At 41.4% G+C, this 21,449-nt stretch overlaps 1 protein-coding gene across 1 annotated transcript in view; it reads right to left on the bottom strand.

Annotated features, from left to right (window-relative positions):
- Positions 1 to 21,449, bottom strand: part of LOC146785466 (period circadian protein homolog 2-like) — a 484,700-nt gene that overhangs the window by 42,058 nt on the left and 421,193 nt on the right. The window contains exon 20 of the mRNA XM_085634530.1: positions 6,537 to 6,726. Within this exon, the coding sequence (XP_085490656.1) occupies positions 6,537 to 6,726 (190 nt within the window). The remainder of the gene's footprint in view (positions 1 to 6,536; positions 6,727 to 21,449) is intronic.

The raw sequence follows: 21,449 nt of genomic DNA, 5'->3' as shown, positions 1-21,449 counted from the left end.
CAATCAGCAGGTGTGGGCAAGTAGGCAGGCGCGGCCCGCGACCCTTTAGCACGGCGGTGCCGGAGGGTCTCCACAGCGGGGGCGGCGCGGCCTGAGGTGTCCGAGGATAGCGAAGCGGGGCCACAGGGCACAGTCAGTGCAGCTGGGTGACCCGGCGTAGATCACAGTCGTCGGACGGCTTCCGGCAGGAGGGGTGATAGCGCGGTCAGCGCGCTCCAGTAGCAGGCGGTGACAGGGATGCAGGCGGCCTGGCCCGGGGACAGAGAGCGGCTCGGGACGGAGCGGGGCTCTCACGGGTTGGAGGCAGGCGAGCTTCTGAGTGTCACGGCCCTAGGAGGGGCGATGAGGGGCGCAGTCTCTTTTCCAGCGGGATGCACACACGGCTCGAATGGGAGGACGAGCAAGAGCACCGAGAACCCACTGTTCCTGGGGTTCAGTTCAGGGGGCAAGCTCAGATCAAGCCCTTGGAGAATGTTCAAGCACAAAGTAGCAAAGTCTTTTCAGTAAGTCTCTTCCTCTCCTCTCTCAGCAAGGCAAGCAGCAGGCCAGCTCCTCCGGCGTCTTCTTCTCCTTCTAGTCGGGCAGAGGTCCTTTGTGGTAAACAGGATTCTGATTTCTTAGGAGCCAGGCTCCTACTTTTATACCATGATTCTTTTGTTCTTGAGCGCCAGGGGGCCTAGGCCTGGCTCAGTCCAGTTCTGGAGCACTTTGTTATTGTGGCTCTGCTCTTTCCTTTCAGCAGCAGGGCAGAGACATCAGCCGCCCCACAGGGGGTGGCGCCGGCTTTGTGGTGGCAGAGCACAGGTCTATTCAAGAGTCAAGGTGTACTCCTCCCACCCATCCAGGTGTAATCTCTCTACCCACCACCTGGCAGCCAACCTGTCTCTGGGGATTCCCCAACCCTGCTCCTTACTGTTGCTGGGCAGAACACACACACATACAGCAGAGGCGGACTGAGATGGTCAGGTCAGTAAATACTAACTTTCTAAAAGTAGTATTTACAAACCCAGGATATTAAAATAAACTTGACTACAAGAAGTATTTTATTATTCTGAGTTCAGGCATACTAAACTTGACATTCTACCATGCTCTCTGAGTCCACTGGGGTCACAGCGTGTAGTGACTCCAGCAGCCCATTCTGGCCTATGGAGAGTAGGTAGCCTTCAATAGTGAAGAACGAAAATGGCGGTAATTCACTACTAAGACATGCCACACACATCAGGGCATGTCCTACCTTATGCCTACAATGCACCCTGCCCTTGGGCCTACCAGAGGGGTGGCTAATATGTAGGTAAGGGAAGTTTTAGGGACTGGCAAGTGGGGGCACTTGCGCAGTCAGCGCGACGGTCCCGGACCGCGCACAGGGTCTGCGGTGGCAGACCCTAGACACATTTTACAAGGCCGCTTCTGTGGGTGGCGCAACCAGCGCTGCAAGCCCACCAGCAGCATTGGCATTCACAAGCCCTGGCACCCCTGGTGCACTCTACTGGGGACTGACAGTGAATCCAATAAACCAATCATGGACATCAATTACAGGTACACTTTACCTAGGGAGCACTTGCACTGCGGCACGGATTAGCCGTGGCGCAGTGCCCTGAGCGGACAACACCAGCAAAACAATCGAGGCACACCATCAAAAAGTGGAAGGGAAACTCACGCCAAGGTGCCAGGTCTAACAAGTACCCTCAATTCTGTAGTAAAATACGTGATCAGAAAATCTGGTAGCTCTAACAAGAAATGGGGCATTTTGTTTATGTGTATGTGAATCCAAGAATCCATGGGGTCAGGTTGAGGTGTGTTGGGGATAAGCATTTTGTTTACACTGCTAGCAATTATAGCACTCCCTAGGCAGACCACAACCACCTTTGACAGTTGCTAATATATGTCCTTGATGGTAAGTAAGGTAGTTCCTCGTGAAAATATGAAAAAAGACATGGGGGAACATTTTAAACAAAAAAACAGTGAAATTCACAGGTTTCACTGAAGTAACTATAACTCATGCCCTTGCCATGCACAGCTTATGACATCATATGTTATATCATTCATGACATCTATGACATCATTGATAGCATAAATGCAACATCTGAAATTACATCATTTATGACAACGCTGTGCATGGTGCGAGTTATAATTATTTCAGTTATTTATAACTGGTGAATGTACGTTTTTTTTTTGTTTAAAATATTAGGTTTTAACTGGCAGTTTTACCTAACTATAACATCACTTTAACCTTTGATTTCCAAGAAGGATGAAGTGATCACCAGGAGCTGATCACATAATTTTATTAGTGAATGTGTTTCAACTAAGTATAACGTTTATCATACTCAACTGGGACATGCTAAAGTTATCCTCTGGAAAAAGCACTCATGGTTTTGAAATGGGGAAAATGTTAAGATCGGAAGCTCGGTATTAGTCAAGCAGTTATTACAATGAGATAGAGAGGCCAGTAAGACCCTATGTCATTTCCAGGTGTCAGAGTGCAAGAAAAGTAGGGGTCAGGCTAAGGATATATCACCTTATATGGAAATGTTAGGCATAGTCGCCCATTACAAGTGTCCCATTAAATTCTGAAACCTGCTCAAACCCCTATTTTGCAGGAATAACAAGAGACACCTGTTAATAGGCATGCTTTGGAAAGTCTCAGGGCTGGTAGATTACTAGGCCTGGGACACAGTTGATATATTTTCTCTGTGATCTCCTGAATCAATCAGATTTTATCAAACGTAGGCATATAGAAGACAACATACATCTTGCACAGATGAGCCAAAATCAGACATCTATACAGTCCTTCTTTCGTTAGGACCTGAGAAAGTCTTTGATCATATAGACTGACATTTTCTTCAAAATATTACATAAAACTGGGCTAGGTCTGCAAAAGCAAACCCTGATTAGGACCACCTTTGTTAACAGGCATCTGTTTAAATGGCCAGCTTTCTCACCCATTGACTTTGACACTTGGTACAAGACAAGGATGCCCTATTTCTCTAATGCTATTTACGTTAACCATGGTCATTTTAGTGCAATTACTTCATTCCTCCGAACTGACGTAATGACTAACTCCAAATGCTATATACATTAACCTTTGAAATTTTAGCTCAACTACTTAATGCTGACCAATTATTCCAGTTATCTAAATTGGTAGTGGGCACAATAATTCTTTATCATTTGCAGGCAATATGGTTTGCCTCCTAACACTCAAACACATTCCTACCGGCATCAACTGAAGAGTTAAAACATTTTCAATTGATCTCAGGCTTCAAAAATAACTACTGAAAATCAAAGGGCGGGTTTATCACTAATGTTGTGGATATTTCATAGGTTACGCTTTTCCCAAATATAGGGCCCCATTACGATAGTCCACTCGCCACCGTAACAGAAAACGGGACCGACCGCCAGAGGTGCGGCAGTCCCGCGGGGCTAATTAGGATGCGCCCACCATCCTGGCGGGCACATTCTTGCCTTTAACATTACGGCGGGCGGTTCTGTGTGCAGCAACCGCCGCAATGTGAAAGGTGCATGTTGTGCATTGCAATGCACAACGTGACAGGCACCACGCGGCGCCTGCCACCTTGTGCATGGTAATGAGGGGTACCCCCCAGTGCAGCGACTCACCACCCCCGGGGCCCCCAACGGGCCCCCAAAGTCATTCTCTGCATGCCTTTCCATGGCGGAGTCTCCGCCATGAAAAGGCATGCCCACGGCACTGATAATAATATGGATGGCGGTGCCTGCAAGGCACCGCCACCATATTGTGGGCCTTTTCCGCCAAGCAGGCAATCGTGACGATTGCCTGTTGGTGGAAAAGCGGCGGACGGTCTTTCCATCCGCCGTGGTAACCCCCGCTATGCTAATATGGCGGGGGTAAATAGTGGTCGGGCGGGGAGTTATGGCGTGTGGATCACCACCGCCGGTCGGGCGGTGGCAATCCGCCTGCCATCATAATAGGCCCCATAGTCTCCTGGAAAACTCTCACCATCACATACCTTGTGGTTCAGGTGCCACATTTGTTGTCTGAGCTACAGATGGCTAGTGTGGGTTATAGTTGTTTCACTGAACTATAACTGGCAAATTACTGTGTTTTTAAAGTTTTAATTTCTAACCATACCTGCAACTGTTTTTTTAACATATGTTAAGAACTTATTCCAAACATAACTACAGCATAATTTTAACCTTTGTTGTTTCATTGATTATATATTTACATCCATATGCTCTAAGACATGATGCTTTGATTGACAATCAATGCTGACTTGCACACCAGTTCAGTACTCATTGCATCAATGATGGCATATTCAAGATCAGGTGACATTAAACAAATATCTCACCACAGACAGTTGCATTATAGGTGCATGATACTAGTTCATTTTGCAAGTCATCTTTAAATTGGTTTGATGAAAAACACAATAACGCACATTCTCAGGAAACAGTCATGCTGCATCAAAATGCTCCACTTCAATTAAAGGCATTGTAGGTAGAGGCATGCCAAATTCTGGCCAGCTAGTTTAAGTTATTCACCTAAAAGCTGTTAACATACACATCACATTTAACTAATCTACATAGTTAGTGGTTATCTTGAAAATCTGGCAGCCACCATGTTTTTCGACACACCTACTCTACTTTGTTCAGATGGTTTAAGGGAATTGGCTGCTTTCTTACTCAGCAATCTCATTGTCACATTGCGTGTCTCTGAGGGATGTTTGCACAGTGCCAGAGGCAAGAGACTAATGCATCCATGAAATATAGAGAATTACTACTTCAGTGCCCATCAGACAGACCATGAAAGCAACCACATCTACGTTTGATGGCAGGGTCTCTTTAGAAGCATTAAACTGGCAGATACCCAGTAAACAGGTCTGTCTTTTACCACAGGCCATGTTTGTATCTGCTGGAAGACGTCTTAGCCGTCCACTATGCCAAACTGCTAAAAGCACACACATTCAAGTCAAAGTTGTCTATCTTCCTAGGTTAACTATCAAGAGCACAGGAGAATATATTTGGCTTAATTTTAGCGCAATAAGCTTGCACAGGGCATGCTTATGCACATTTAAAGAATTTGTAGCTCAAGGGGGCTGCCCTGTGCTATGACATGGCTTGTTGAATGCACGTATTGCTAAGAGAACATAATGGGATGGACAGAGACTCCTCAAAGGGTACAAACAGTTCAAGTGGCCCAGAAAGAGGCAATAGGTTTGTGATCATTTAACGTTTACTCAGTGGATGGCATTGGAACGTTCAAGGCTGCACCATCTTTGCATATAATCCTAGCAAAAGGCTTTGTCTGCATCTTTTCTACAAGCAGAATAGGCTCTAAAGACGAATCTGACTCTTCTATGTTTGTTTTCAAGTGATATTCTTCGATTTTAAAATTGTGCTGATTTTGCATTTTGAAGAGGCAGACATATATGTGCCTCCTATATTTTTAATATCGTGAGTAAAGGCAGTTTGCTGCTGCTAAAAGTGGAGAAAAATGTGTGACGTGTTCAACAATCTCAGTCATTAGTGTGACGGTTGGAGCTCCTTGGCTGATAGTGCAGTAACAATTAACAGGCCTGTCTCTCTTTTGAGGACTTTGTCTGGCTCGCACAAATAGGTTTATAGGCTTCTGTGTACTGGAACAGGTCCAGGCACCACAAGCAAGGTGCAGGAGGGCCCATCCAGACTTTGCCCTCATAAAGGCAAAGAACACTGATGCTTAATAGGTGACATAGTTCTGACAGAAGAAATGGAAATTATTAATGGTCTGCATGATCTTCCTACTTCCATCCCCAGCAGTCAACGATCAGTAAATGAGTAAAGACAGTGCTTTATGAAGTCACTGCATCACTTTGAGCAGGGAATTTGATAACAGCTTAGGTGGAGCATCTGTGGCACCATCTAGTAAATGTTGGGAGTACTGCTGAAAATATTTCAGATCCAGCCTAATACATGGGGCTACTTCTAAGTAGAAGAATTTGGAGGATGAAGTATCCATTATGACAGTCAATCAGCTGCCAGTGACCTGATATGGGTAACCCATTAACTGAATATCAGGAATATATATATTCAATAATAGGGTTCAACCAGCAAATAGGGTTAGTGGTGTGCTACTGTGTGAAACTGATTAGAGTGTTCACCCAAGGCATCAATTTTTAATTTTTGCTCAGGCTCACAAACTTAAATCAGCGGTTAATAATTCCAAAATGTTGGAAAATACCAACAATCGAAAAGTGATGGAGTAATGCTATTTCAGGACTTTTAAGGGCTTTGAAAATAGGAGGAGAAGGGCAGGCAACACAGCAAGCTCAGCATTGGTCACAAATTAAGGCGGCATGCACCTGAAGAACTGAGAAATCAGAAAGTCTAACTTTGTTTGCAATTTCACCTTGTTGATAAACATGATCCATTTAAGCAATTTGGAAAAAGAGTTATCAATAAAACAACAATTGCACTGATAATGTCAGTTAGGAGTTTTTTATCAACTATATTTTAGTGAAAATATACCTCAAAGTAGCCATAAACAGCAATGAAATGGGAAGTTTTACACTAAATCGGTTACTTACCGAGAGGGTATCTGGTAGCTCATTGTCACTGAATGATCTGCATGGGACATCAGTAACCAGATAGGGTCTTGGAGAACATACTTGATGAGCTGTTTAGTCTCCTGGAATGGAAGTTCCTTGGGTTTGTTGGTATTCTCTGAAGAGTCAATGCTCCCATAGTAATTGCTAGTACGATTTGTCTCACTAGTTCCTTTAAAAAGTGAATCAAAACACAGTCTGTCACCATATTTTGCACCACTGAATATAATCATTAATGCTTAGAAGTTCTTATGGAACATACCCTTTCATGTTTGCAATCTGTGTATTCCTTGACCTACTGCTCAGAAAATCAGTGATTGTCAAAAGCAGACATGAAAATGGCAGTTACTCACCATAGAAACAGTTGTCTCTAGTTTTTGGTTCATTTACATGACACAGTCTTACGCGTGTTAAACCAAATGATGAAATGGCCAGAAAAAGTGTATGCTCTATCTTGTATGTTTTGTACATTATATCTTATAATTTTATGGCAAAAAAGTTGCTGAATAAAGATAATTTTGACTTTGACATTTTGTGTATGCTCTGGCATCTACCAAGAATCTGTATTCCTGTGTTCGGGTATAGCAATATTGTTGGCCTGTAAGATCAATAAATTATTACTGCTAGGTGAGCTTCTGTTGGAGTTGGATGCTGGAGAACTGAAGGAATATGAGGATATGAGGTAATGCTAAAGTAGGTTGCTACAATGAGTAATGTGAGGGGTTCCATTTCCCTAATAAGAGCATTTGATTTTCTTTGCTTCACTGTGTCCTTGTGCTTGACCACCACTGAGGCTAAACACCTTTGATTTTGCCTCGTATGCTTCTGTGTTCTGTGAGAAACACATCACCCAATTACAGCTACTGGTAAAACAAGTGAGATTTTACAGTGGCGTAGCTAGACCTATTGCCACTCAGGGTGGGTCCTAAGTTTGCCACCCGGTGCAGGTAAGAGCAGGGGGATGCCGGATGACAGATGGCTTTTTCTGGGGTGGGGTACGGGGCTTGGCGGCCGACAGATACATTGTTCTCAGGGGCGGGGGACGGTGGTAGTCAACAGACATGATTTGCTCACATCCGCAGCCCCCAAAAAGAGGGCCTATCATGGTGGACCACCCCCCCCAACCCCACCCACCCCTAGCCACGCCACTGAAATCTTACACAGACTAGGCAATCCAGTATGCACACAAGGATACATTTTAATGGAAGTATGTAGAAGAAAGTGATCTGTATTCATATGAATCAAAGCCACTAGAATGCACTGTGTAGACTCTGAAGTAGGCCAGGAGAGAAATGTAACACATCTCTCATTTGCTAACCTATCGTTTGTATTGCGTTTGCCAGCACAAACTGCAAAATTGCCCTAAAGGCTATTGTGTGCTTTTTCCTGAAAAAACACCATTCCACTATACATAAAGATTTCCATGGCAGCTATAATTTATGCTATTTTCTATTGGCATGAACATTTTCTCTTCAAGTTTAACTCATACTGATCAGCTCTTTTTATAAAAGTATATATTTTAAAATGGTAAAACATGTTGATCTATCATAGACATTCAGAAACCTACATGCCGCAGACAGCTTAATAGACATTTTTTGTGTTAACTGCTTACAATGGAAAATTCCTTTCTGGTGGGTGTTTGCTACTCCTTTTTTCATATATGAGCCTGTTTTGGAGCATGATAAATTAATTCTTTACAGGAAGTGAAGCCCTCTACCATTTTGAATTCATCAGTATTAATCAGTATGGTTCGACCAAAAGTTGATCATTGCCTAACTCTTTCACTGCTGGGGTGTTTGCACACACCTGTACAAGAGCTTTTCTTTGGTCTTTTTCTGCACACATACATCCTATATACAATTTTTTAGCACATTCAAGGCTAAGTACTTTTGCACATTCTTCATCAATACTTCATTGCAGCCTGAAGATGTCATGTAAAATGTAGTGACATATTCCGGAATGCTAACAAAGAAAAGAATGTTTTGATCATCTGGAGTCAGGCAACCCCAAATATGTACTGATGTCTGAAGTCTGCCCGAACAATTATGCAATATTAGCGCATTTCACAAAATTGTGGCAGAATCAGTTTATGGAGCACTGTTGCACATCAAACATCAGACTATAAGTACAGTATAAAAACTATACATTTTCTAATTCTGCATAACCTAACAAATGCCTTTACGACTTGCAAGTAGAACGTTTGTCAGATTTTTAACCCTTTTATTCCCAAAACAATGTACCTCCCTCGAGTCTCGCACACTCATGAACATATCCCTGGCAAGGCTTGATAGCCAAACTTTGTTTTCTGGGTATACAGAGCCTGGGGTTACCAGACATGTATGGGGTTTGTATAGGTTGAGGGTTCAAGCAGGCCATAAGTTGAGTAGCACAGCTTTTTGGATATATGGAAAACGGCTGCAAGTGAAATGCAAGTTTAAAATACTTGTCTTTTGTTCACAGATATTACACCTGTGCCATATTACAGAAGGGCCCCAGGGGCGCAATGGGCATTTGCGCCAGCTTTGTGCACCCTCGGGGCACTTTCTTGTATCATAAGGAACGGCATATGCTTGTGCGGTTCCTTCTGAAATACAGATAGTGCTGACGCACATGTAGTATTAGCACTATCATTAGAAGGCGCTCCCTCATTTACATGGAGGGCATGCCCCATACAAATGAGCTTTAGGAACAACCTTGGGTTTTGACTTATTGAGGCAGCAAGGCCAAGTCAATTAATAATTCACACAACAAAAGTACTGCCAAAGCTGCACTGGATTTAAAGAAGATGCTTTTGACCATGGACTGAACAAAACAGTTCCACTATAAACCACTTTTTCCGTTTGATTTTAATCAACAATTGAATTCAGTGCTACATTAACTCATTATTTAGCACGGTTTCATTTCGACAAATAGAACAAATTCGACAAAATAGTAGAAAAAACAATACATCATTAATATTTACATTACATAGACATATGCACACGACACTACCACTGACATACAAAAATCAATCAAACCACACACACACACTACTCAATCATACTGTGAGACACTTCAGACAAATATTCAATGGCAATTTGGAATGACAATTTTGAAAAGGAGGCTATCAAAAATTGGTTTGCAACAAAATAGCAGTAGTTGAAAGTTATTGAATTGGATTGTTAAATGTACGATTAGCCCAAAACGAAGAGGTCTAAGCGTTTCGAATCCCTCAAGTTGTGGGGATTCTCATCAGGACCAAACGCTCTCTGTCAACCAATGACAACCAAGGAGAGACTGGAAAATATTGAGAATCGACCTTTCAAAAAAAACTTGTCAGCCTAACGTAGTGTAATCGTCGTGTATCTCTCTGCCGGCGTAAGGGGTTATTGCGGACAGGTTCGTCCGGAAAAAGTCTCGGCTATTTCAGATGATGATGTGTTCATACTTCGGAAGGAGCTCAGTTGTGGTCTTCCGGTGTGATTGGTAAAGTTTTACGGGGAACCCTCAGTCCGTGCGTGTTGCGCCATTGCAGGTATTGTATACAAATGAGGGCATCTCTTTGCCTCTACCCCCACGTCATATTACTGAAAGGGTGCAAAGGCAAACATGCCTTTAGGAGGCACACTGAAAATGTGCCACAAAAAGGTGGCGCATTTTCAGGGGGTCTCCTAGTGGCAGCCCCTTGGAGGAATATAAGGGGGTCCCATGGACCCTACAAGCATCCCCTTGCAGGCGGGTGCAGTCACTCACTGCACTACGCCTGCAAGGGAATCTCTAATCCCTCTTAAAAGTGCAGGCGGGTAGCCGCCTATTCAGAGAAACATGGAGCAGCTTTTAACAGCTGCTCCGTATTTCTCTTGAATGCAGTGTGGGTTCGCGGCTATCCTGAGTGCAATGTATTCAACATAATAGGGAGCAGTTTCCCTGCTTGCACCCGGTGCACCTGCTTAAAGGAGCGCCATGGCGCAAACAGGAAAAGTGTGCCCTATCTGTAATAGGGCCCCTGGATTCTGTGAAACCGTACCTCAACCATGCATTTTTATCATATACACATTGTAAGGTTTCTACAATTTGGTGACAGACCACCTTGATAAGCTGGCTGGGAAATGTCACTGAATGCTGCACGCAAAATTCTGGTTTAGGTTACCTGTATTTTGGTCACACGTATCACCATCTGGGCTGTATGGAAACATACCACAACCATATATTTTTAATATCTACAGTTGTATGGACTATCAAAAGGTGAATGCATTCTAGAAGAGGCTAACTACTGATCTTAAACTTTCATGAAACCCTCTACAAAATTGAGAAGGAACAAATTAAATGTATCCACATTAACATTTTGAATGTGTAAGCTTTCTGAAATTGTTTATTTAAGGAATGAGCATCTCCTTGGTTCAACATTGCTGCAAGCAGAGGTAATGTACTGCAAACTCTTCTAAAAAAACTTTTTAAATGCTATTTTATAGTTTGCTAATTCTCACACTTCAAATAGGCACATAGGCAAACCAAAACATCTTGAAAAGTAAATAATAATTTTTTTAAAACATAACCTTGTAGTTGTGAAAAAATAACATAAGTAAACCTTTCAAGGAATTGCCCTATGGAGGCTAAACAGCACGTGTTTCTCAGCTTCACAGGAAGTGGCTTTTCATGGGCATAAAAAAACTAAGCTTCGGGCTTCCATAGACTAAGGGACCCCTGATGGAGCAAATGTACGCATTTTGCAAACAAAAACACATATAAATAGAAAAGGCAAACGTCTAAGCAAAATAACATTCTATTATAAATGCAATTCTTGTAGTAGGTAAACATACTTAGGTATTACAAGTTAGCCAACTACTTATGCCTTATCAACATTGTTCTTTACATTGGCATTGAAAAGGCCTGTTTTTCACATTGAACTGTTGTTTTGCAAAATGTGTTTTTATCTTCCACTGCAGATGCTGTAACTTTCCAGAAGCCTTCTGTTAGTTAGTGAATAGGCATTTGTTATGTATTAAACCACTGATAGTGAGGTTCTCACCGGGAGAGGAGATGGCAGGAATCATGACTCATGGGAAGAACTGTCTGAACCGCAAGATGTGGACGAAGTATCTTTTGAAGCCTTCTTTCTGTTGCCTATTGTGAAAACATGAGAAACTAGGGAGTGTACCTGCTCCCAGGGATTGCTGAAATCTGATGGGATGCCAATTATGAGAGATGCATCAATTGTAACAACTTATATGTTAGCAAATTTATATTAGCATGTGTTCCTCGAGTAGTTAGATCACTCTCTCTCGTCCGAAAACTTTCTTGCTGAGATTAGGATTCTTAGTGTCACCTCTTGTAGGAGAGATCCCCTTTTTGAGCTCTTTACTTTCCAGCTTGAAATTGTCTTTATCTTTTACATGCAAAGGCTTCATGCTAATGCATTTTATTCCTTCATCAGACCTCTTAATTAGGTTTCTGAATTGAGACCTTTTCCTTGGCTTAATTAAGAAATTGCCACTCTTATGCTTAATTTAGATTATGGAAATTCTTTTATGAAACACACTTGCTGTATTATCTCTGTTTTATTTGTAATATTCTCTAACTTGGTATTTTACCTTGTTTTGAAATATTGACTAATGGATTATTTGCATTTCTAATAATGATGACTAAAAGATTCATATTTACTGAATAAAACAATCAAGACCTATTAGTTTGATAATAAAAATCTTTAACTCACTTAAATTCGTTTTATTGACTGTTGTGGAGCTCTAAATTAACTTAGTTGTTCATGAGGTTTGATGTCAATGATTTCTCCTTTGAAATTCTCCTTGTAGACAAACAAAGGGCCATACGACCAGTGGCAAGGATTATTTAATGATTACACCCGAAGACTGAGATATACAGATCCCCATGCCATGACCCCCGTGGCTTTCTCTGCTTCCTGAAATCTGCTGTGTCAAACCATGGTTTTGTTTGAGTCGACCAATGTAGGAAGCACAAACTTCAATGTAAAACCCATCCAAAACAAGGGATTTACTGTACATTTGCTGTTCATTAACCAGAGTGGTTGGGAAAAAAACAAATTGCATGCAATGGGCACACCAAAAATATGTGCCTGTATGTTGTGCACACAAATCAGAAACAGTAAGTGATGTTTAGAAAGCTGTATAATTATTTTTATACAAACACATATATTGCACAACCCCAATGTCCCTTTCAACTGGTAAAATACAATTAACAAGCCAAAAGGGCTTACTGGTATGTGCATAAAGGTTTTACTGGATAACATGAGAATGTATGGCTTAATATTTTACAACTAGTTTTTTCCAGAATGAGGCATAGTTTATTCCTTGTCATATGGAAACATCATGCAATGGTGAGTTGGGAAGAAACACTGGTAGATGTATGTCATGCAGAGGTTCTAGAATGAAATGTTAGCTTCCACCATTAACCCTTTAATTCAGAAACCAGTGACTGGCAGTATGGTAAATTCCTTTGAGAAGTAGCTTTCAAAGCTTTGTATAGGCCTGCAAGGAGGTTATTACCTCTACCCAGGTTTGGCAGTACCAAGGATTGAGCTGCTTGCCAAGGATCTTCCTTTAAAAGGCATCTAATTTAGGTAAGTATGGCAATGCTTGCATATATGATTAGATTGCTGCTGATATGGACACCCAGGTATTGATTGAATTTTTACAAAGACTTGGATAATTCCTGGCAGTTTGCATTGCCAGAGACACATCTGGGTGTTTCTAAGTTGTTTGTGCCTCAACGGCAAAGCTGCAGTCCAGTTTAAGGGAGAATACCGCAATCTATATTTGTGACGGTAGAGGAAGGTTTTCAGTATACAGATGGCATGTAGCAGAGGCCCCATCATGTATAACTTGGTGTCATCTTCATACTGAGGAACTGTCACTTCATTTTACTATGAGATACATACACAAATTAAAAATATGGGAGCTAGAGTGACACCTGGACGTATCCCACACGCCAAAGGAAAAGCCAGTTATCTGGAATATCCAATATGTATGAATAAAAGTCCTTCCTTTCAAGTGGGAGCAAAGCAGCATAATACTGGCCTACAAAATTATTTGATAGTCTGGAAGCAGAATTATGTGGTTTACTGTATCAAAGGCCACTGAAAATTGGAGAAGGACAAGTAGGCAATCATCACCACCAATAAGCAGCACGTAACACAGGACCTGAAGGTTTATGCTATGTTACCAGCATTTGCATAGCACATTTCTACAATTTATATGATATTTTTTCCATTTATATACTAACTAATGGCTGGCTAGATGTGTATGGATGAATATGATGAAGGAATATGATGTTGTATTGTTCCGATGAGGTGCACGGTTGTCCGTTGCTTACAGTAGGATGACTTTTCAGTTTGGTAGCACCTTTGTCAATTACGTGGATTTAATGGAATGTTGTTGGCAGTTGGGTATGGTATATTAAGTTAACTTCTTTCATATGTTTGGCATTTATTGTTTTACATTTTGTTATTTATAATTCCCCAAATGGTGTTAGTGTGCTTTATTGTTAACTGAACCACAATACTAAGATGACAGAAAATTATTAACTTTTAAAGTACAAGAAGCGTGTGTTGATATGTTGATTGGTGAGAAGATTGTGCTGTTAAAGTGGCAAAGTTAGCCAACTGTATTATTTTCTTGCTGACTTGGTACTACATTTCAATAAAACCCTGACTAGTTGTACCTTACAGAAAGGTGGCTCCAAATTAGATTTAATAATCTGTTTCTTAGCCACCTTCACAATAATTTTCCCAGGCAAAGTAATTACACTACAGGTGTGGGAGTCTGAAGGTGTTCTTGGTCTAAGTCTGGTTAGATGGTCAGGGAATTCTGCTTGAGAGAGTTACACAATTACACAATTACAATATTGAGGATGATGTGGCATGCTTTTTGGTTTCACTCTTTTATCCATTTAACAAGTATGACACAGGAATGGAATGAGACTAGTTTTAATGGAGATAAATGTTTCTAGATCTCGCCTACAAATGATTGTAGCTGTCCACCGGCAAACAGACTGGTTGTATCCAATATAGATTGAGACTGAACTTTTTGTCCAGCCCTTGCTCATGATTCAATGGCTTTATTTCCTATCTTAGTTTACTTCTTCTGATCTGATGATTTTCCTCCCGATTTTTAAGTCTGTTCCATTTACACAGCATTTTGACCTCACCTCGTTTTGAGTTTTTTTAAAAGTTGTTTGCTTACTCTTCTTAAGTCAGGATTTGCATTGCAGAGCGATGTGTCATGGCCTGAGGAGGTAGGTGCGATCCACATTGGAACACAACTCACACTGCATCAGCCCCTACTCACATTATACTGTGAAAGAGAGCATATATTGTATCATGCTGACTCATGCATCCAGCTCCCAGCTGCATCAGTGACCTGGTGTGGCTTCTCAATGGAACCAAGCTCCACCCAATTGATGAGCCCCAATCAGGGCAAAACCAGTCTTGGGTTGCTTGTGTTCTGGTTCACAGAGGACCTTGCTTGGCAGTTCGGGCCGGCCTGTTCCTAATGGAGCAGGGTCAAGACTGATTTGCGTATGGATGGGTCCAAACTGAGGTGGCTTCATGAGCGAAAGAAGTATGGGTTGGAATACTACCTCAATCTAATACCAGTGGTTAGAGTTAAAGGATTGCATTCCTCCAATCACCTTTTTTGTGTTTTAGTTACTGCCCTGAATGGCAAGAGTATGCCCAGACGTGGGTTCCGTGCTCAATGTGCCACTAGAACCAGGCTAAACCTAACAGATAAGTCTTGGGGACATTGTTTGAAAGATTGTTTCTGCATGGCATGTTTTCTTGTCTTGGCTGTATCACAGTCAAGTGGAAAGCAACCACTGCAAGGCTGTTGATGTATTGTTTTATAATTTATTTAAACTAGTCCGAAACCTGCAGTTTAATCTGAGTAAGTACAACTAAAGGTGAAACGTGGGAGCTGCAATTGTTGCTACCTATGCTTTTCCGATTGGGCAGAACAGCTTCCAATGGAGAATGGTAAGCGCCTCACACCAACGTTTCTAAATTGTGTTTTATTTATAGAGACTTCCTAGTCTCTTCTAGGCAGCTACTGTTAATTCAAAAATATTAGTTTTTTGCTCTGCCTTCCTGACAGTCTTACTTTATTTCTATTACACAGTTCTGATTACAAATTACTTACCACACTTTACTGACACCTTCAAACAAATGAATAATCCATCACACCACTGAAAAGGCCACATACACAATGCATAACAGTGTGAAGCATTTAAAGACCTCACAAAGAAACAAGAATGGGAGAAGGGTATCAATTAGAAGAATTCTAACAGATATGAGAGAGGAGAACCTCCAAGACAAACCAAATGAGACCAAATATCCTGCAATAAAGTTGGGATTAAAATAACAGGCCGTAGCACAAGACCAAGGTTACTGGGGGACCAGGAATCATGGAAGAAGGGGGACACTGCGCCAGGTGAAATATTATTCTGAACTAGGAAGGATTTAAGTACCCTCTCTGAGGTAGAAAGCACTCCTAATGTGATATCTAAAGCCAAGACAAGGCTGCACTACTAATATGGCAGCTCTAGGCTCAGCTGAACAACAACTACACAAAAGCTAATAGCAGCATACACTGCCCCTGTATCGGTTGAACAGTCATCCATTAACACACAGGAAATCACCTTAATACAGGTTTGAAAGGCAGGTGGCAGGGCGCAGAGACAACTCCACACTCAATTCAAAATGCATTCACTTAGTAGGTCAGCGCACATCCATGGCATTGCACAAGGAGCCCCTACCTTGTGGGCAAACCCACAACAGCAGCCTAGCTTTTCCAACCACACACTGAGTCCAAATAATTGATGAGCGTGCGCTATACAAAACAAGTGTTACATTATATCACCTACCATTCCCCTTTTAGATGGTGGGCTCAGATCAGGCCTTATATGTTGGGGAGCCTGAAATGTATCCACTGCCAGAAGGCATCACTTGATGGTCAAGGACAAAACAGACTGCTTTTTATTTATGGTCTAAGGACTCAATACTTTCCAATTGGGTTCCTTCCAGGCTTCTTCGTTTCCTTTCGCTAAATAAGCAGGAAGGCCAGGAGAAGGATAGTACAGGATTGCTTTGCATGAGTGCTGCAACATCATGTATGACAGTCACAGGCGCATTGATCCTCTCAAAGATAGACTACTGCAATGCACTATTTATGGGCATTGACAAGGCTCAGATGGACAAACTAAAATCATTACAAAATGCCACAGCGCGACTACTATTCAACATCCCTACATATCATTTCACCTCCGCTAGCATCAGGCTACTTCATTGGCTTCCAACACAACGGGTGGAATTTAAGGCACTTTGTCTGGTTCACAAGGTATTGTATGGAAGGGTGCCTTGGGCATGCAGAAACTGTTTCTCTGCTACTCCCCAACACGAATCTTAGATCAACCAACACTGGGCTGGTTCAGATTCCCAGAATTTGCAGAGCAAGATGGGGAGGCAGGAGCCTCTCTCCCTTGCTGCAATACTGTGGAACAAGCTGCAGGCCACCATTAGGCTGCAGCCAAATAGGCTCCAGTTCAGGAAAATGATTAAGATCTGTCTGTTTCTCCATAAATAAGTTTTACGACCAGCCTAAACAACACACCTCACACTTCCCTAATGCCACGATGCCTCAGCATTCGAGCGCTTTATAAAACACTTACTTACTTACTAGGGATAATATTTCTGCATTTTCTGTGAATTCCAGGGTTTGATGTACTGATCAGGTTTTACACACATAACTAAGATTGTGCGAGTGTGGTGAATGCTTAAGATGGCATTTATACTGTAAACTGATAGATCAGCTGCATTTTGATTTAGGCTACTGTTTACAACATTTTTTGTTATTTGGCTAATCTTGCACAAGTACCTATTAAAACGAGAAGATCTGACAAATCAACACTGTAAGGTACATGTGTTAAAAACATAATAAAAATAAGCTGAATACAGAAAATTTAATTCGTGGATCACTTAGGTCAGAAAGAATTATTAAAAAAAGCTGCTAAAAGGAAAAGTGCCACAGATGAGATAACTAACATGTACAGGAAAATCAATAGGCAATGAGCAGTGAAATTCATCATAGGCCAAGATTATATGATGTTAATCAGGAAGGGTAGGCTTAATAAGACAATGTTTCTGAACATATTAAAAGGCAAACCCAATTTACCGCTTAATGACAATATTATGCTGCAGACAGTAAGGATGCAAAAAGATCAAATGATGGACGGAATGCTGAACAAATCAAACATTCACCCCCAGTCACAGACCTGGGCTAATTCCATCATTTTGTTGCATGCCATACCATTCTAATTCAGACCCAGCCATATGCAAATCAGCCTTGATCCTTGATCCCATGGGAACATTCTCGGGCTCACTGTGCCACTGAATTCAAGCTAGCCTGGCTGATGAGGGATGATGCCCCTGAAACTGGTCCCAGGATGCTTGTTTCTGGTCAAGGGAGGACCTGGCTCAGAAGTTTGGGCTGAACTGTTCCCACGAGTAGCCGCGTCAAAGCTGGTTTGCATATGGCTGGGTCTAAACTGAGGTGGCATGGTGAGCAAAAGAATGATGGATTTAACCCAGATCTCTTCATGGGGGTGAATGTTTGATCTGTTTCACATTTCATCCATCATTTGTGTGTCTTTTTCTTTCTTGCCCTAAGTGCACAGGGTATGCCCACATGTGGGTCTTAGGCACACCGTGCCACTGGATTCAAGGTAGCCTGGCTGATGAGGGATGATATCCTGAAACCGGTCCCAGGATCCTTGTTTCTGGTGCAGAGAGAACCTGGCTCGGCAGTTCGGGCTGGACTGTTCCCATGAGGAGCAGGGTCAATACTGATTTGCATATGGCTGGGTCTATACAGAGTAGCATAGTGAGCAAAAGAACTATGGATTTAACCCAGATCTCTTCTCTGGGGTTGGGGGGGTAAGTGTTTGATTTGCTTCACATTCCGTCTATCATTTGTGTTTCTTTTACAGATATTAAGGACACCTCGCTTAAGAAAACCAGTTACAGCAAAGAGAAGGGAGCATCACCAAAGACATTGCATCTTGGAACCCATTTAGGACGAAGTCTATGCTTAAAATGTATTCTTATAATCAAATGATTGCTTACAACCTCACATTGCTAAACAACTCTAATGAGCTTCAAACTGAGTGGGATACATATTTGAAGCAGTATTTAAGAAAATATGAGAACATATGTACCATTATTTAACTTCGAAGGCCAAACGATTCTGGGCGGGACTCTTGGTACTAACCCGATGCTGCTAGAGAAAATAGATTTAAAAAAATCTTTGGAATTACCTGTAAATGACCCAGAAGCTTTGCCAGTAAGGGAGGCAAAGTCAGAAGGGGAAATATGCAGATTTACAAGGACAAAAACATTTTAAATTCTTAGAAAAAACACTGGTGAGCTGTATTTTGGGACCCAAAGACTGAAATGTCAGAAGAGACGGAGTGAAGAGAAATTGTATTGAATAATTGAAACTAACGTCCCTAAAATAGAACCTGCAAGACACTAGAGTCATAAAGAGAATAGGGTCGCGCGCCATAGAGTGTACAGACCTGAGAAAGTTATTGTATCCCAAGCTGGTTCATTATCAACAAGCTAGAGAAATTGTAGGAAGAAAATTTACTACTAATTTGTTTTCAGATTCTTTCCAACTGTCCTCTTTATTTCAACTTAACCACTAAGGGCCATATGTAGGAAGCCAATTTGCGATCGCAAATGCTGAAATTCGCCGAATTTTGGCATTTGCGATCGCAATTTGGGCAGTGTGCTATGTAGCACACAAAAACCCACACGCAAAATAAGGGATCGCAAAATTTGCGATTCCTTATTTTGCTAATGCATTTAAGGAATCCCAAATTGCGATTCTTTAAATGCAATGTAGGAAGCACCCAAGTTGTGCGATTTTGGCTTAAGGAATCGCATATTACCACCAACCTCAGGTTGGTGGTTATTTGTGATTTCTTTGAAAAATGCACTTTTTTGCATTTGTCAAAGTGCCATGTGGCGCACATACATGCCCTTAGCGCATGTATGTGCACCACATGTGCACACATGTTTATTTCAGGGGTGCAAAAGGGTGTCCTATTGACACCCTTGCAACCTTGAAATTGCATTCTCAATTTGCGATTCTCTAATTGAGAATCGCAAATTGAGAATGTCTTCCTATTCATTCCTATGGGCCTTCTAGCCCATAGGAATGCATGGCAAGGTATTCCTTATTTGCGAATCTCAATTTGGGATTCGCAAATAAGGAATAGGTGGGAATCGCAAAATATTTTGCTACTCCTACCTACATTCCGTTTTGCAATTCTCTCATTGCAATTCCCTAAAAATTGCAATTAGAGAATCGCAAAACACGTTTTACCTACATATGGCCCCACATCTCTATCATACCACTCATTAAAGAATGCTAATTTAATTTATTTTCCAACTTTGAAGACTGAGATTAACTTTAGCCTGAGGCAAATTAGGTATATCAAGACAAGATTTCAGGTCGACTGGAACAGGTGCCGGAAAGTACTGCAGAAAACCCTGATCCATAAGCCTGAACCCCTGCGCCTGCAACCTGTTACTAATAACAGAGGTGTTTTAAAGATCATGAGAACCGCTGATAGGAATTTATGCTGGTCTCTTTCAGAAAACTCAGAAGTCATGTTTTTGGATTCAAGTTTTACTTCCTTTTGGGAATATTGGGTTAGTACTGATGGAAATGTTCTCTTGCAGCAGAAAATATTATTGAACAGATATGGACGAAACATGTAGTATGCTATATTGCACAGGTACTGAAGTAACATGTTGTATAAATATTTAACTGCTTACAACTGTTCCTGTTACACTACGTTCATGAGCTAAAACAAATTGAAATGCATATGAAATGTTGCACTGAAGTAATAAACGAGGAAATATTTACTGCATAAACATAGTGCACTGGGGCGTTTTAGGGCTATAGAAACCAATAACTGAGATGTAAAAGATTAATCAAGAACCATCCAACTATGAGGTCCACAGCGCATTGATGGATGAAAAAGGACCAAAAAACCCAAGATACACACCAGTTAGATATTGAGCTTGATTTGTGGTAGTTTTGACACAAGACAAGCCAATTTTTAGATTTAGGAGCATGAGGGTATCTATCAAACTACCAGTCTTTATAAAAGTTTGGTAACCATAAGAATGCCTATCAACTAGACACAATATTTTATGTGAAGGCATATGCTTTTTTACAGACTGTCATATTCTGGAAATCACAATTGTTTCATTGTCATTTGAGGGCACAACCCCCAGATTTTGCCAAATGAAATCCTAAATCAAGAAAAATGGAATAGTCGTACGATGGAGTCACGCAGTCAACCTATGGAATCAGGGACAGAAAAGAGAACGTCTTTCGACATGACAAACGTGGATTTCCATTATGAACAATCTCTGTTGATGAAGATCAGCAGAACCTTTATTTTCTCACTTGAAAGAAAAGCCTGATCCAGGTTTAAAAACAAAAACAATTCATTGTAATGGGCATATGATCTAATGAAGTTATGCAAGCTATACATAACCATGTTTCAAATTCTTAAAGACTAATACATGAATACCTGCAGCTTAATTATGGATTTCTGCATATTTTCTCCTGAATTTCAGGAATAAGACGTGAGTACTTTTGGCTTGCTGCTAGAATTTAGGAGTAAGCAAAAAGTACTACAAGAGAAATTAGAGTGAAAGCAAAATGGGCCAACTATGTGTTGTTTCAATGTAAGATTTGAATGTTGTGACTAGAGAAAAAAGAAACCACTTGGCACCAAGGCTACAGGTCCGCTTGCTAAAGAGTGGATTGAGCCATGTAGGTTTGAATGATTCAGTTTGAGAAATAGTTA

This window comes from Triturus cristatus, chromosome 11 (assembly GCF_964204655.1).
Source record: "Triturus cristatus chromosome 11, aTriCri1.1, whole genome shotgun sequence".
Classification (NCBI taxonomy): Eukaryota; Metazoa; Chordata; class Amphibia; order Caudata; family Salamandridae; genus Triturus; species Triturus cristatus.
Note: the sequence above shows the minus strand (reverse complement) of the source record. Positions and strands in the feature narration are given on the sequence as shown.